The following is a 12,341-nucleotide window of genomic DNA, read 5'->3' as shown; positions in this document are numbered from 1 at the left end:
TTTTCAACAATCCAAAACAATTTATGAGGTCCCCAACTCAGAGAGGTTGCATTACGCACACACAGATCAGACACTGGGTTACTTAGCCCGCTATGTGAACAGGAGTCACTAGAGTCAAAACCCTTTTTGATAACTGGTTCCCCAAATTGATTGGCACCAAGGGCACAATTGTGACACTATATAGACTACGGATAGCGCATGAGATGCTGCAGACTTGGCGACACAATAGAGAGTGCGAACAGGCCCTGGCTAACCAGGTAGAGCCCAAGTGATGAGATAAATTCCAGAGGGACATACGTGCATCCTCCACCTCAACATTAGAGGGGGCGATACACTACACAGTCTGTTAGGGATGGCATTACGCCCCCCACAAACTAGACCGCATGTACCCCAATGCCTCCCCACGATGTTGGAAAGGGTGTGGGGCTCTGGAAACATCACTCCATATTAAGTGGGAATGCCAGAAAATCCATCCCTTCTGGAAGAAGGTGGGCAGATTGCTCCAAAACATTAAATCCTTCCTGATACCGTCTACACCAGTGGTGATGCCCCGAGTACTTAACCCTCTTCACTTGGCTTGTCTCACTAGGGACTGGTACAAGTGCCTCCAATGATTAGGGGCTGCACAACTGAGGATAGCGCACAACTGGAAATCGTCTGTATGCCCAGTGCTAATGCAGTGGTACCAAAGATTGTGGGCGATTCTGGCAATGGAAGGGCTGGTAAGCAATATGCACGGGACTCACATGCTGTTTGAGGCAAAATGGAAACTATTGGTGTCACATCTGGAGAGGGAGGTGGCACATGCCGCTCTTCCCTCTAGGTTCCAGATGCTGGGCCTCTTCCAATGACTTTGTGATGGAAAGCCAAAGGAGAACTACCCAGTTGCTGAGGACCTAGAAGAGTCCGTAACGTAACTTAGGCGAGAGGGGCTCGGACAATGCTTAAGAAACAAAGTAATCTAGGTGGACTATGGGGTTTTGCTGTAACCTTCTATAGTTGGGGAAAATGTGAGGTAGGGAGGGGGTGTGGGGCAGGTATACAAGTGACTGACAGGATGAGGTTCTGTGATGAGAGCCCCTTTGTTGTCAGATCATTATGCTTCTCTGTACTTGTCTTTAGCAGGCTCTTTCAGCACTGTAAATGAGAAAGAAGACATTAAGGAGAAAATGAAGAGAAAGGAGAAGAAGAAAGAGGTACAAAAAGATAACACTGAACATGGAAAGTGCAACTCAGAGCGAAGGAAAGAGAAAAGGAGAGCCCTCGCCTGGAACTTGAGGTCATCCCATCATCACCTCCTGGCTATCCCTACCTTCAAACGGAAGAGACTAGGTGGATCACGATTTACGTTCTTGGCCCCTCATTTTTTAAATCCTCTTCCCTCTAACATCAGATCTTCTGTAAGTTACCTTCATTTCAGGAGACTTTTAAAAACTTGGTAGTTCTCCCAGGCATATGAATGATCCAACCAGCAGCAGGCTACCCCTTATATCTAGCGCCAAGAAACCGCATGGTCTACGTGCGCTCTATGAATATTTTTAAGATAACATAACAAGTGCAGTACAAGTCAGGAAGGAAAGAGATAGGAAAAAAAGAAGAGCAAGAAAGAAAAACAGAAAGTGAAAGAGAAAAACATAAAAGGAGTAGAAGGAGAAAAAGGAGAAAGGAATCGAAGAGGGAAAGAAAAAAGGATGTAACAAGGAAAGAAAAGGGAGAGAAATAGAATAAAGCAGTAAAGGAAAGAAAATGTGAAAGAAAGGCAACAAGAAAGTTAAAACAATAGACAAGAAGAAAAAATAAAGGAGACAAGTAAGAGAAACTGAAAGAAGTTGAAAATGAAAGCTGAAAGGAGAGAAAGTGGGGAGGAACCAGAACACAAAAAATGGAGAGTGAATGGAAGCAAAAAAACAAAACAAACACAGAAAGATGGATGGAGGGAAAGGAGAAAAAGAAACAAAGCAGCGAGAGAAGGAAACGAAGTAGCAAAAGAACGAAAAGAGAAAGAAAAGAACAAAGCAAGAATTTTTCAGAAGAGTGTGGACTGCATGGTCTTGCAATTTCAGCTATCCAAGCCACACAGAAAGCAGTGTACTGTGTTTTAAAGGAATGATCATGTGCGAGCTTCTTTGAAGTAACCCAAGAGCTACTGGTAGTTGTGATCAACCTGTTGGAGACCCCTTCCCCAGACTAAAATGCTGCCACACTGAGTAAGTTGGACCAGGCAACAAATGAGCTCAGAAAGTTGGTCACCGAGGGCTTTGATTGCCTTCAGATATAGGGTCTACGAGACGGAAGCCCCTGTACTGCTCAGCAGTAGGGATGCTTCTCAGGGGCGGTTCCTACACTGCGGCGTAAGAGCATCGCCGCACAGCAAAAATGTTATTAGCATTTTATTTTTCAGAAGGCTCTGAAGGTGCGGGGTGGGGCTGCCCACAAAGCAGGGGGACGAGTGGTGAGCACTTTCTAAGTGAGCATGAACAGTCATGCGCACTTATGTTATCCACCAGGCTATATTGCACCGCCTGGGTGGAGAACATGCACAGACTCCGACTGCTTGTCTGAGAACCGAACCACAGGGCTCAGGCCAATCAAGACACTGCTGTCATGCTGGCCACAGCAGCGTTGTGATTGGCTAGGGAGTCTGCTTCCTGAGTCGACTGAAAAGGACAGTGGAGAAGCGACGGCCAGCAAGTACATAAATTGTTCTTTTTTCTTAATCCCTGCCCCTCCGCCTCACCACTACTGACCCATATCAGCCGCTACTGATGCATCTACTAGAGATGTGACGAAATTAGAGAGGGCAGTGGAAATACAGGGCAGGATGCCACTGGCATCGCAGGGACCTTTACCAACTATTATCTCCAACTCTAACAGAAAGCTCTCCAACTGTGAGGGAGTGTGAGCACCATTGGCATGTGAGTTGCCTGGCCCAATACTCTCAAAGACTAACTGGGAAATGACGAAAACACTGGAATCCAATGGGTTTCCGAAAGAATTCTTCAAGAAGCAGGACCCTTTGTTGGCACAGAATCCGTTAACCCTCACTAACAAGCCTCCAAAAGTGAGCAAATCACTCCAAATCCCAGAGAGGCTAGAATAATAGTCATTTTTATACTGTGTCAATTCCCAGATTGGTGCAAGTCTTATTGACCTATCTCCCGCATTAATATTGAAATGAAAGTACTGGCAAAAGTTTTGACCACCAGACTTGCAAGGGTTATCACAACAGCAGAGCATAGAGACCAAACTGGCTTTTTGCCAAGTGCCCAAATTTGTATATGAAGGGTACAGGCCATCCTAGTCGGAGAGCATGAATTCAATGAGCAGCAATGCACATGGGCCGGTGATTTAAAAAAGCTTATGACCGGGGTATTTCCTATGTCGAATTCTATCTGAAATTAACTTTGGCCCTTCCTTTCTGGCCTTTGTGCAGATACTACAGCAGGAACCTTGGAAAATAGTGAGAACCAATGGAACCATATCTTCACCATCCCTAATTGAACAAGGCACACGATAAGGCGGCCTGTTTTTGCCATCGCTCTAGTGTTAGAAATTGAGCAATTGGCAATGTGGATCCGCAAGGACAGCTTAGTATGGGGGTTTTGAGTGGGCTGATGGGACTGAGGATAGGATAGTATTGTATCCAGGTGATATACTGCTCTTCCACCACTACAATCGATAAACTGGAGACTGAGTAAGTACAATATTAGACATATAAGGAGAGGCTCCTGGTCAAGATTTCCGGTGAGAAGGGCAGACTCGTTTGGGATTTCGGCCACTCCCTTACACAGATTAAGACAGTTTAAAATATTTGGGAGTCCATTTCACAGTATGTCCTACGTGAACTAGGAGCTCAACATAGCCCGGTTAATTGACTAAATATTGAGAGACCTTCATGTATACGATTCCCTTCCCCTCAATAAAATAGGCCATGAGAATGCTATTTAAAAGTACAGAACTCCTCTTGTCAGGTCCCAGACAAACTTCTTTAGCATAATCAGGAGCATGTCCCAAAGGTTCATACGGGGAGGTAGGTCTCGCAGGATCTCATGGGAAAGGTGTAGTCAGCTCACGTTCGAGGGAGGATTCAGTATGGCAGACATAAAGCCAGATTATTCGGCTTCACAGCTCCCCATCAAAAATCTGTAATTTTGTGAGAGGGATGACCCATCAATTTGAGATTAACTGTTTGAGGGGTCGGAGCTCTGAAATACATCCATGGGGTCAAGTGGCTGGACACTTGGCAGGGTCCCACAATAGCTTTGCTAAATTGCTGGTACAAATCCCTAATTTGGATTGGTTGGCAAAACAAGATTACTAGCGACCCGTAATGGCAAAGTACGTTATTACATCAAGTAGCAAGCAGGAAGCGTTCTACAACTGAGACAGGCCTTGAACCAATACAAAGTTGAACTCTCTTCTTTTCCGGAGGTCAACCCACTGGAGGTCAAGATTAGATTGGAGCCAATATGTTGTATATACCTTTCCCTCACTACTAATGCACCGGACAGATTTAGTACCTTGCATCCACGTCGAGAGAAAGACAGAGGCCCTTGAAGGCGGGAAGTGGAGTGCTGCTAGGATCACTCTTCATGAGCTTGCAAAGCCGAGGCACTTACATCTCATACAACTTAAATTTCTGGTATTACTAACCCCTCCCCCAAGCAGCTTTTAGAAAATGTTCATTTATTGGGGCCCCATGGTGTTTACATTACGGGAGGGCTAGGAAGATAGTCTTTAGGTTATTTGGATCTGCACTGGGATAGCATGAGTCTGGTGGAACGTGGTGATAGTATATATATCAGTCAGTCAAATAGCTTTATTTCGATAACAAGTATCAAAAAAGCAACTTCATTCATACAAGACAAAAATAAGAGATACGAGTTATCATAAAAACAATGAAAAAGGTAAATATATACATTCCATCCAGGGACAATATACAAAAGATTGATCGTTTTGTTAATAAATATTAGCAGCAACACAGTAATCCCTGAGCCAAGGTGGAAAGTTCATTTGTACATTTGATAAGTTTTAAAATACAATTTAGTAAATGATATTAGTTAAAAAAAAGGAAGAACATACGTCTTTTAAAGCTATCTGGTGGCATTTTCAAAATATATAAAAATACATTCACATTGTAAATTCATACCTCCCTACGCAAGTATATATATGGTTTTGGGTAGACAAGATGAGATATCTCCGAAATTAGCCTGTTAGATATAGATGAAGAATGGAATGGCTACTGGTATGAAAAGATCTTGGTTGGGTTATCTTATTGCTAGGACGGACATTGTGAAAAACTGGAGAGCAAAATGGATGAAAGCAATGGATTATTGTGTTTTTGCGCAGAAATATAGATCATGCAAGAGGCTGTTCGAACAAGAATGTTGAGAAACTGGGTTCATTGGGGGGAGGATTCATTTAGACATGACAAACTGAAGGAGGGACGGACTGTCTTGGTGGGGTGTGGGTATCACAACTTGAGGAAGATGCTGATCAATTGTCTTGTAATGAAGCTGGTTTCTGTGGTTCTTTAAAAGACAAAAATATTTATTAAGAAAACATGAAATAATAAGCATTGGCAAAGCCAATATGCCAGGCCTTGGAAAGAATGTTTATTTATGTGTTTCTTTTCAAATATATGTCAAAATCAAATATATAAAAAATATTAAAATAAAGGAGTGGCCTATAAGCCCAGGCATGCCAGTCTGGGCAGTGAAGTGCACTTCTTTTCAGATAACTGTGCATATGTGAGCAGGAAAAAGCCTTCACTCAGTGTAAGACAGCCAATGAATGAAGTGGGCTGACCTTTCTGCCCCTATTCTGAATGCTGGGGTATGTATTGTTACCATAAGAAAAGCCATATGGGATCTGTACAGCTAATCAAACCTGCCAACTTACATAAAAACATAAATCGCACGCCTTTCTCTCAGACTTCTTCCTCAATCACACTGCTAAGCACTGTAGCCTATAACATGATTACCGCATCTCAGTGGTCATCATGCATGGAAAGGAAACACTTTGCAAATAAGATCAGAACAAAGATGACACTCTTCCAACCACACACCTTACACAGTGTAACATGCTACGCACTTAGACAAGCACTTTAGCTACCCACATTGAAGTAGTAAGTGCTTCATAAATGTTACAAAATAATTAGAGGTGGGCGAGCCACCAATTTAACAGGGAGATCCGAGCCAAGGTCAGTCCTGGCTTTAAGAGCCTGTGCACAAGCCATGCTCTGAAAATATTTGGCATGAAAATCATGCAACAAACATCCTGTTAGAACACTGTATCTTTAAAAATCATATTTAACACACAAGTGTTATTAGATTGTATCTCTGCATCATGAAGTAGCTCTCAAACTTCTTCCCTAATCACACTGCTAAGTACTGCATCCCATAACAAAGTTACCGCACCTTAGCGTTCATCAAGCATGACAAAGAAACACTTCGCATATAGGATGGAAACAAAGATGGCACCCCACATTGGGGTAGGAAGCGCTATATCATTATTATTATTACTTTGTTTTTACTGGTTTAGAAGTTTTCAATTCAATCTGAAGCTAGTGTTAGAGCTTTCGCTTAAGGCCACTTCTCGTTTTGCTTATTCTTTACCCATTTTATAAAATTTTTATAACAATATCATTCAATGTTACACATGCACAATGTACATTGACCTATGTGTGTATCTATCACTGGAACGGGGTCAGAGTGTAACTGTACAAAAACGAATTAAGTTGTGGTTCTTATCAACTTATGCAACCAGTCAAACTTTTAAGAACTTACGGCAACACTACAACCATGTAGGACAATTAGAGGTGCTTGCTAAAATCCTCTCAGGAGCCCATCGAGTCCCAGGGTTTTATTTGTCACTGTTTCACGAATGGCTGCTTTAACCTCCGGCAAAGTAAGAGGAGTATTTAGCTTGTCTCTGTCCATCGGAGACAGCTCTGGGAGGGTCACAGAGTCAAGGAAAGAGAGTATTGCATTGTGACAGTCCACATACGGAGGGTCATAGAGAGCTGGACAGTGAGAGGTAAATGCCTCATGGATGCTCACCTGATCCCTGGCCAGAGTTCCTCGTGGAGTCCCAACCATAGTGATAGGCAAAGTCAGGTGAGCACTGCACAATAACCAGGCAAATACGCGCCTGATTTGTCTCCATCTGTGTGCATCTTGTCTTGGTATGCACCTGTGTCTATTATTACTATAGATCCTACTATGTCGGCAACATCTTCAAAAGGGGTGTTCTATTCCCGTTTTTTTCCAAAATCTCTTAATACCACACATGGCATTTTATATCTCTAGTTTCGAGGAATATGTGATATCACACAAATATTACATCCAGGGTTGATATTATGACAACACGAAGATACACGTTTCAGAACGAGCAATAATATATTTAGGGCCCTTCACATGGACGGTGCTTTATCGCGTACTAGTTCATTAGGAATAGTCACTATGGCCGGACCTCACTGGCAGACATTCCAACATGTCGCCTAAATTCTTTCCGTACTCTGTTGATTACAGAAACCACATAATATACTACATTTCCCAGGTTTCCCGACGAGGAAACAACACACGAGGCATTTCGTACCTTTGAGCGCCCCGTAGCAACCAGCAATGCTAGACGCTCATTGGTGCTTATAAGGAAACTCCCCCGGTCGGTTCGCCACCTCCCCTTCCAGCTCAGTTGCCAGAGCGGGGTACCGACGGAGAGGTGAGTCCCATACTCTACTTTTGTTGTTTAATTTTATTTGTGCTGTGTATATGAGTTTCGGGTTAGGCGCGTGCCCTAGACGCCATGCTGCACGCACTTTCACTCTTATATAGACGTAGCTTGAGCCCCCTCCACTACGGGTCTTCCGAATCATCGTGCACCCCAGACGCACCGATCTGGGGCTGAACGCGGTTTTGCATTACATGCTTGTGAATGATAGACCCACTTTCAATCCTTTGCAAAAGGCTCAGTGAATTCTGAATACATCAGCGCACACATATATATTTCTAAATCGTCTTTTTAAGACCTCTCTAGATTGTTTGACTCTGCCATGCTTTCATAATTGCAATTTCAAACGACACCACTTGGAAGTCTTTTCTTCCCCCCCACTTTAACTAAACAGGATAAATTACCTAGGGGCTATTTTACTTTTTGATACTCTCTTCCTCATAGAGCGGTGCCTCACGTCCTGAGCGGATGCCAGGCGAGGCGAGGTACGTACCCGAAAACTGACGGGTAAGTGCACAAGCTGTTTATTGATATGATTATCACTGTGTTTAAACAATACATCAAGTAGTATTGTGTCAACGGCCGCTAGTACATCATATCTAGCCTTGTTCTGTGATTAATACTGATATTGTTTATAAATGAGTAGATTTTCTTTTCTCCTTTGTAACCAGGTTTCTTTCCCTCAAAAACCCTTGGGAAACATACTTGATAAATCAGGTTGTATTGGGTATTCATCCCAATCTTTAGTGTATATAAGTTTCCTTTTTTTACACGTTTTTGCAGTAGCGCAATATGGTCCTGATGAGAGCTTGGACTCCCTAGTCCAGCAGCCGAAACATGTAGACCAACAGACCAACATTCTGACAGTTATTTGTTAAGCTGTCCTCGCACTGTTTTTAAAGTGGCATCAAGACAGCACCAGAATAAAATTGTTTGTGTTTTGATAGCCATTTTTAATAGCACTTTTTCCTTTTATATTCTTGGCACTGAAAATCATCACCCCATCTTTGGCACCCACGACTGGGACTACCATATAACCACCATAATCACCTAAGTGGTTGGTTTTTATGGTTAAGTTCAGAGTTCCCAGATGATGAATAGCCACCTTGGTGGGTGATGGGAACTCAACCTTTTTGGGTAAACCCCAGATGGTTTTCACTCAATTGAATATATCAGGTTTTCACACAGAACTTTTAGACCCACAGTAATTTTTGGTATGATGCACCTGTGACAGCCAGGTCTCAAAGAACTTCACTTTCCGCCAGTTTGGGTAAGCCCACTATGCTAAGGTTATTTCGGTGCGAGCACTCCTCGGAATCTTCCACCTGGGACTCCAGCACCTGGACCTTGGTGGAGAGAAAGCGGACCTTATTCTCTAATTTCTTTTTGGACAGGCAGATTTCCGTTATCTCGTGTTCAGTATGAGCAACCTGTCCCGTCAATTTCCGCTGATCCTCAAGTAATCTCAAGCACCACTACGTCCACCCTGGTACGCAAGTCCTGTCTTGAGTCTTCTATTGCGGTGAGTATTTGACCGAGTTTGAGTTTCGTCTGCATCTCCGTCCGCGATCCGTTCGGAGGGAGATCCCCACAAGGTACCTTCATTATTTCACTAGGCTCAGTACTTTGTTACTGTGGACCCGCTCCACCTCTACGTCCCATGGCTAGTAACCGCTTCACCTCTACGCCCCATGGCTAGTAACCGATATATTAACATAACAATATAATTAGTGCGGTGTGAGCCAACAAATTAACAGGGAGAGCTGAGCCAAGGTTGGCTCTTGCTCAAAGAGCCTGTGCAGAAGCCGCGCCTTCAAAATATATGGCATACAAATCATGCAAAAAACATCGAGCTAAAATACAGTAAGGTATCTTCAAAATTCAAAAAAGCATATTTCTTTAACACACAAAAGTGTTTCACATTGTTATATCAGATTGTATCTCTGCATCAAAAAGTATTTATTAAAAGGGATAGTTTTTAAACAGAAACAAAGAACATTCCTGCCCCTGTCGTGATGACAATGTTATTGATGAGGTAAGAGGCAAGTCATTTGTCATGTGAACCCTACATTTGGACTACTTTATTACTATACAAAGAGCAACATCATAATGAATTCAAACAAACACGAGGCAGGTTTTTGTATAGCACACATCCTGAACTCACGTATTTGAAGGTGCTCTGACACGTTATAAGAAAGAAAAAGGTGGCTGGGTAACAAAGTATCTGCCCAGGATAACACAATTTGGTCAAGAAGGAAAACAGGGATTATTCACAGATTTTCCAGTTTCACGCTGTGCAATTCAGCCACTAGATGGTTAGCTCTTTCTGACAGAAAAAGTTAATGAATTGTCCTTAATTTTTGGAAGGGGAGATGAGCATCTGGGTAACAGTCACAACTCACATTATGTTTTTGTCATTTTCACGTAATGCAACCCCTGCCTACAGAATGATATACTAGCTCTTCTCAACAGACATCGAACATGTTATAATTAAAAAAAAAAAAAGGATTTGTTGGGATTTATAGGATACAGAGCCGAGACTGGGATTCCAACCTTCTTTCCCATGTTACATGGTCATCTTTTGTAGCCACTAAGTCACATGGTGTTCCCTGAAAGCTCGGCTTGTTTTGGGCTCGAGGTTCCAAGAGGACCTCGAGATGCTACAGAGCCTAGCATCCGGATCGAGCTTTCAGAGACCCGCCCACCCACCTCTAAATACCGTTGTACAGAAGACAGCAGCAAAATCCTTGTTCATATAGGATGGGGGAGCCCGTGTATTAAAGGGCATGACATTCTATGTAAGGATCACAGCACGAGTACAACAGGGAAAACAATCTAACGAAAACCCATTCTGCCCTCATCCAGTACTCACGTCCCCGAACTCATGACTCTCCTTGTCCTCTGTTTGCATGTACCTGCTGGTTTCGAATCGATGCTCTTGCTCTATACACAGCCAAGCGAACTCTCCGCCTCTGCCTGCATGGACTAAGGAGCTGTAGTCCGTGCCTGTCGTCACCAAGGCGCCTAGTCACAGGGAAGCCACATAGAAGACTTCATTTCCCATGGTTCAAAGCGGTCTTCCGAACCTCGCCTCACTGTGGAAAGACATGAGCCGAGTCATAAGGGAGCCAATCAGAGCGCTGGAGGGCGGGGTTAAACTCTACGCACGCATACTGCTGAGTTGAAGTTTGTGAATGTAAGAGATGGGACCAGGCGCGAAATTAAAAAATATATTTCAGTATGCCATAAATTAGGGTCGGTGTGTTGCAGCGGGGAATTGGAGGCGAGGAGCGCTAAGTGAAGAGGAGGGAGCAAAGGCCGACAGTCCATGTATACATTTATTTTTATCCCTTGAGCCGGTGGGGCTGACGAGCCCATGGCTACGCACCTGCGCGGCTTGAGTGGTACTTTACCTGAGAATAATTTTTGGCAGCCTACGCAGCAACCAGGCGCGCAACACCCATTGGACTCACAGGGCTTCAACCCCCCCCCCCCCCCCCCGTCGTGTATGGCAGCCCGGGATGAGACACCTTCCCGGGCAAAAAAGCAGGCGCACCCGAGCACTTCACAGGTCTTTAAAAGACCATTTGCATGTTAATGAGGCCTTGCTGTTGTTTCACCCCTTCTAAGAGCCCCTGCAGCTCCACTCTGCCTATTGCTTAAAGTTCAGCCCCCCCCCCCGAAATTTTTGCTCAGCCCCCCCCCAAATTTTTGCTCAGCCCCCCCCCCCCCACCCATATTTGGCTCTAGTTGCGCCTCTGGCAGCAACCCTACACACACACCTACTCCCTGCTGACGAGAGGCAACTACCTCGAAACACGTGTCCAGGGATGGCTAACGCGACACTCATTTTCATTTTAAACTTTTGGCATAGGCTTACCCGCCGACGCTACTTCATGGACCACAATGCTTTGGGGTAACACGCTGGTAGGACGAGCAGAGTGCGGCCAATCGGATTTTTGTATACATTTATTTTTCTCAAATATTTCCCCAAAGAAATTGACAAATGTCAGCATTTTGTCAGGGAAATGTTAACATCTCGTCAGGGGTTGGGTAGCAAGCGGTATATAAATGCAATTGCAATGACCTTTGGGGTTCTTTATATGGCTGCAAACAGGCTACATTTAAAATATCTTGTAGAGTTACGGCACCATCTGCAGATATCTTTGTGTACCCAGCAATTCAGGTGCGCCACATCCAATGGGCTAACAAGCATTGGCATAGCCAATAGGTCTCGCCTTTGGGACCCTATAGGTTTTGCCATGCAACAGTTGTTGCACCAAGGATATTGTGCTGCATAACTAAATACTTATAAGGTCCCAAAAGCGAGACCTATTGGCTATGCCAATGCTTGTGCAGCACTGACAGAAATGTCTTCAGCGCTCCTTTGTGAAAGTGTTGTATAGAGTGCAATAGAAGGATCCGATAAACGCGAAGAGGCTTTTACAAACAAAAGGGCGCTTCACGGCAATGCATTAGAGGACATTAAAATCAACCCTATGCCTCAATATTTCGGTGTAGTCGCTTTTTCACAGTGTGATGGAAGTGGAGCGCCATGTTAGTGTTGTAGAATCAATTAGAGATGGAAAATAATATGATGCGCACGCGAA

At 43.8% G+C, this 12,341-nt stretch overlaps 1 protein-coding gene across 1 annotated transcript in view; it reads right to left on the bottom strand.

The window, feature by feature from the left end:
- LOC146861101 (lanosterol synthase-like) overlaps positions 1–10,729 on the bottom strand; it is a 182,984-nt gene extending 172,255 nt beyond the window's left edge. Inside the window, exon 1 of the mRNA XM_085645160.1 lies at positions 10,604–10,729. Coding sequence (XP_085501286.1) covers positions 10,604–10,617 — 14 coding nt within the window. The 5' untranslated portion in view covers positions 10,618–10,729. The remainder of the gene's footprint in view (positions 1–10,603) is intronic.
- Positions 10,730–12,341: the final 1,612 nt, after the last annotated feature.

The sequence above is a fragment of the Triturus cristatus genome, chromosome 3_1, assembly GCF_964204655.1.
Source record: "Triturus cristatus chromosome 3_1, aTriCri1.1, whole genome shotgun sequence".
NCBI classification, from domain to species: Eukaryota; Metazoa; Chordata; class Amphibia; order Caudata; family Salamandridae; genus Triturus; species Triturus cristatus.
The sequence above is the reverse complement of the archived record's forward strand: the minus strand, read 5'-3'. Positions and strand labels throughout refer to the sequence as shown.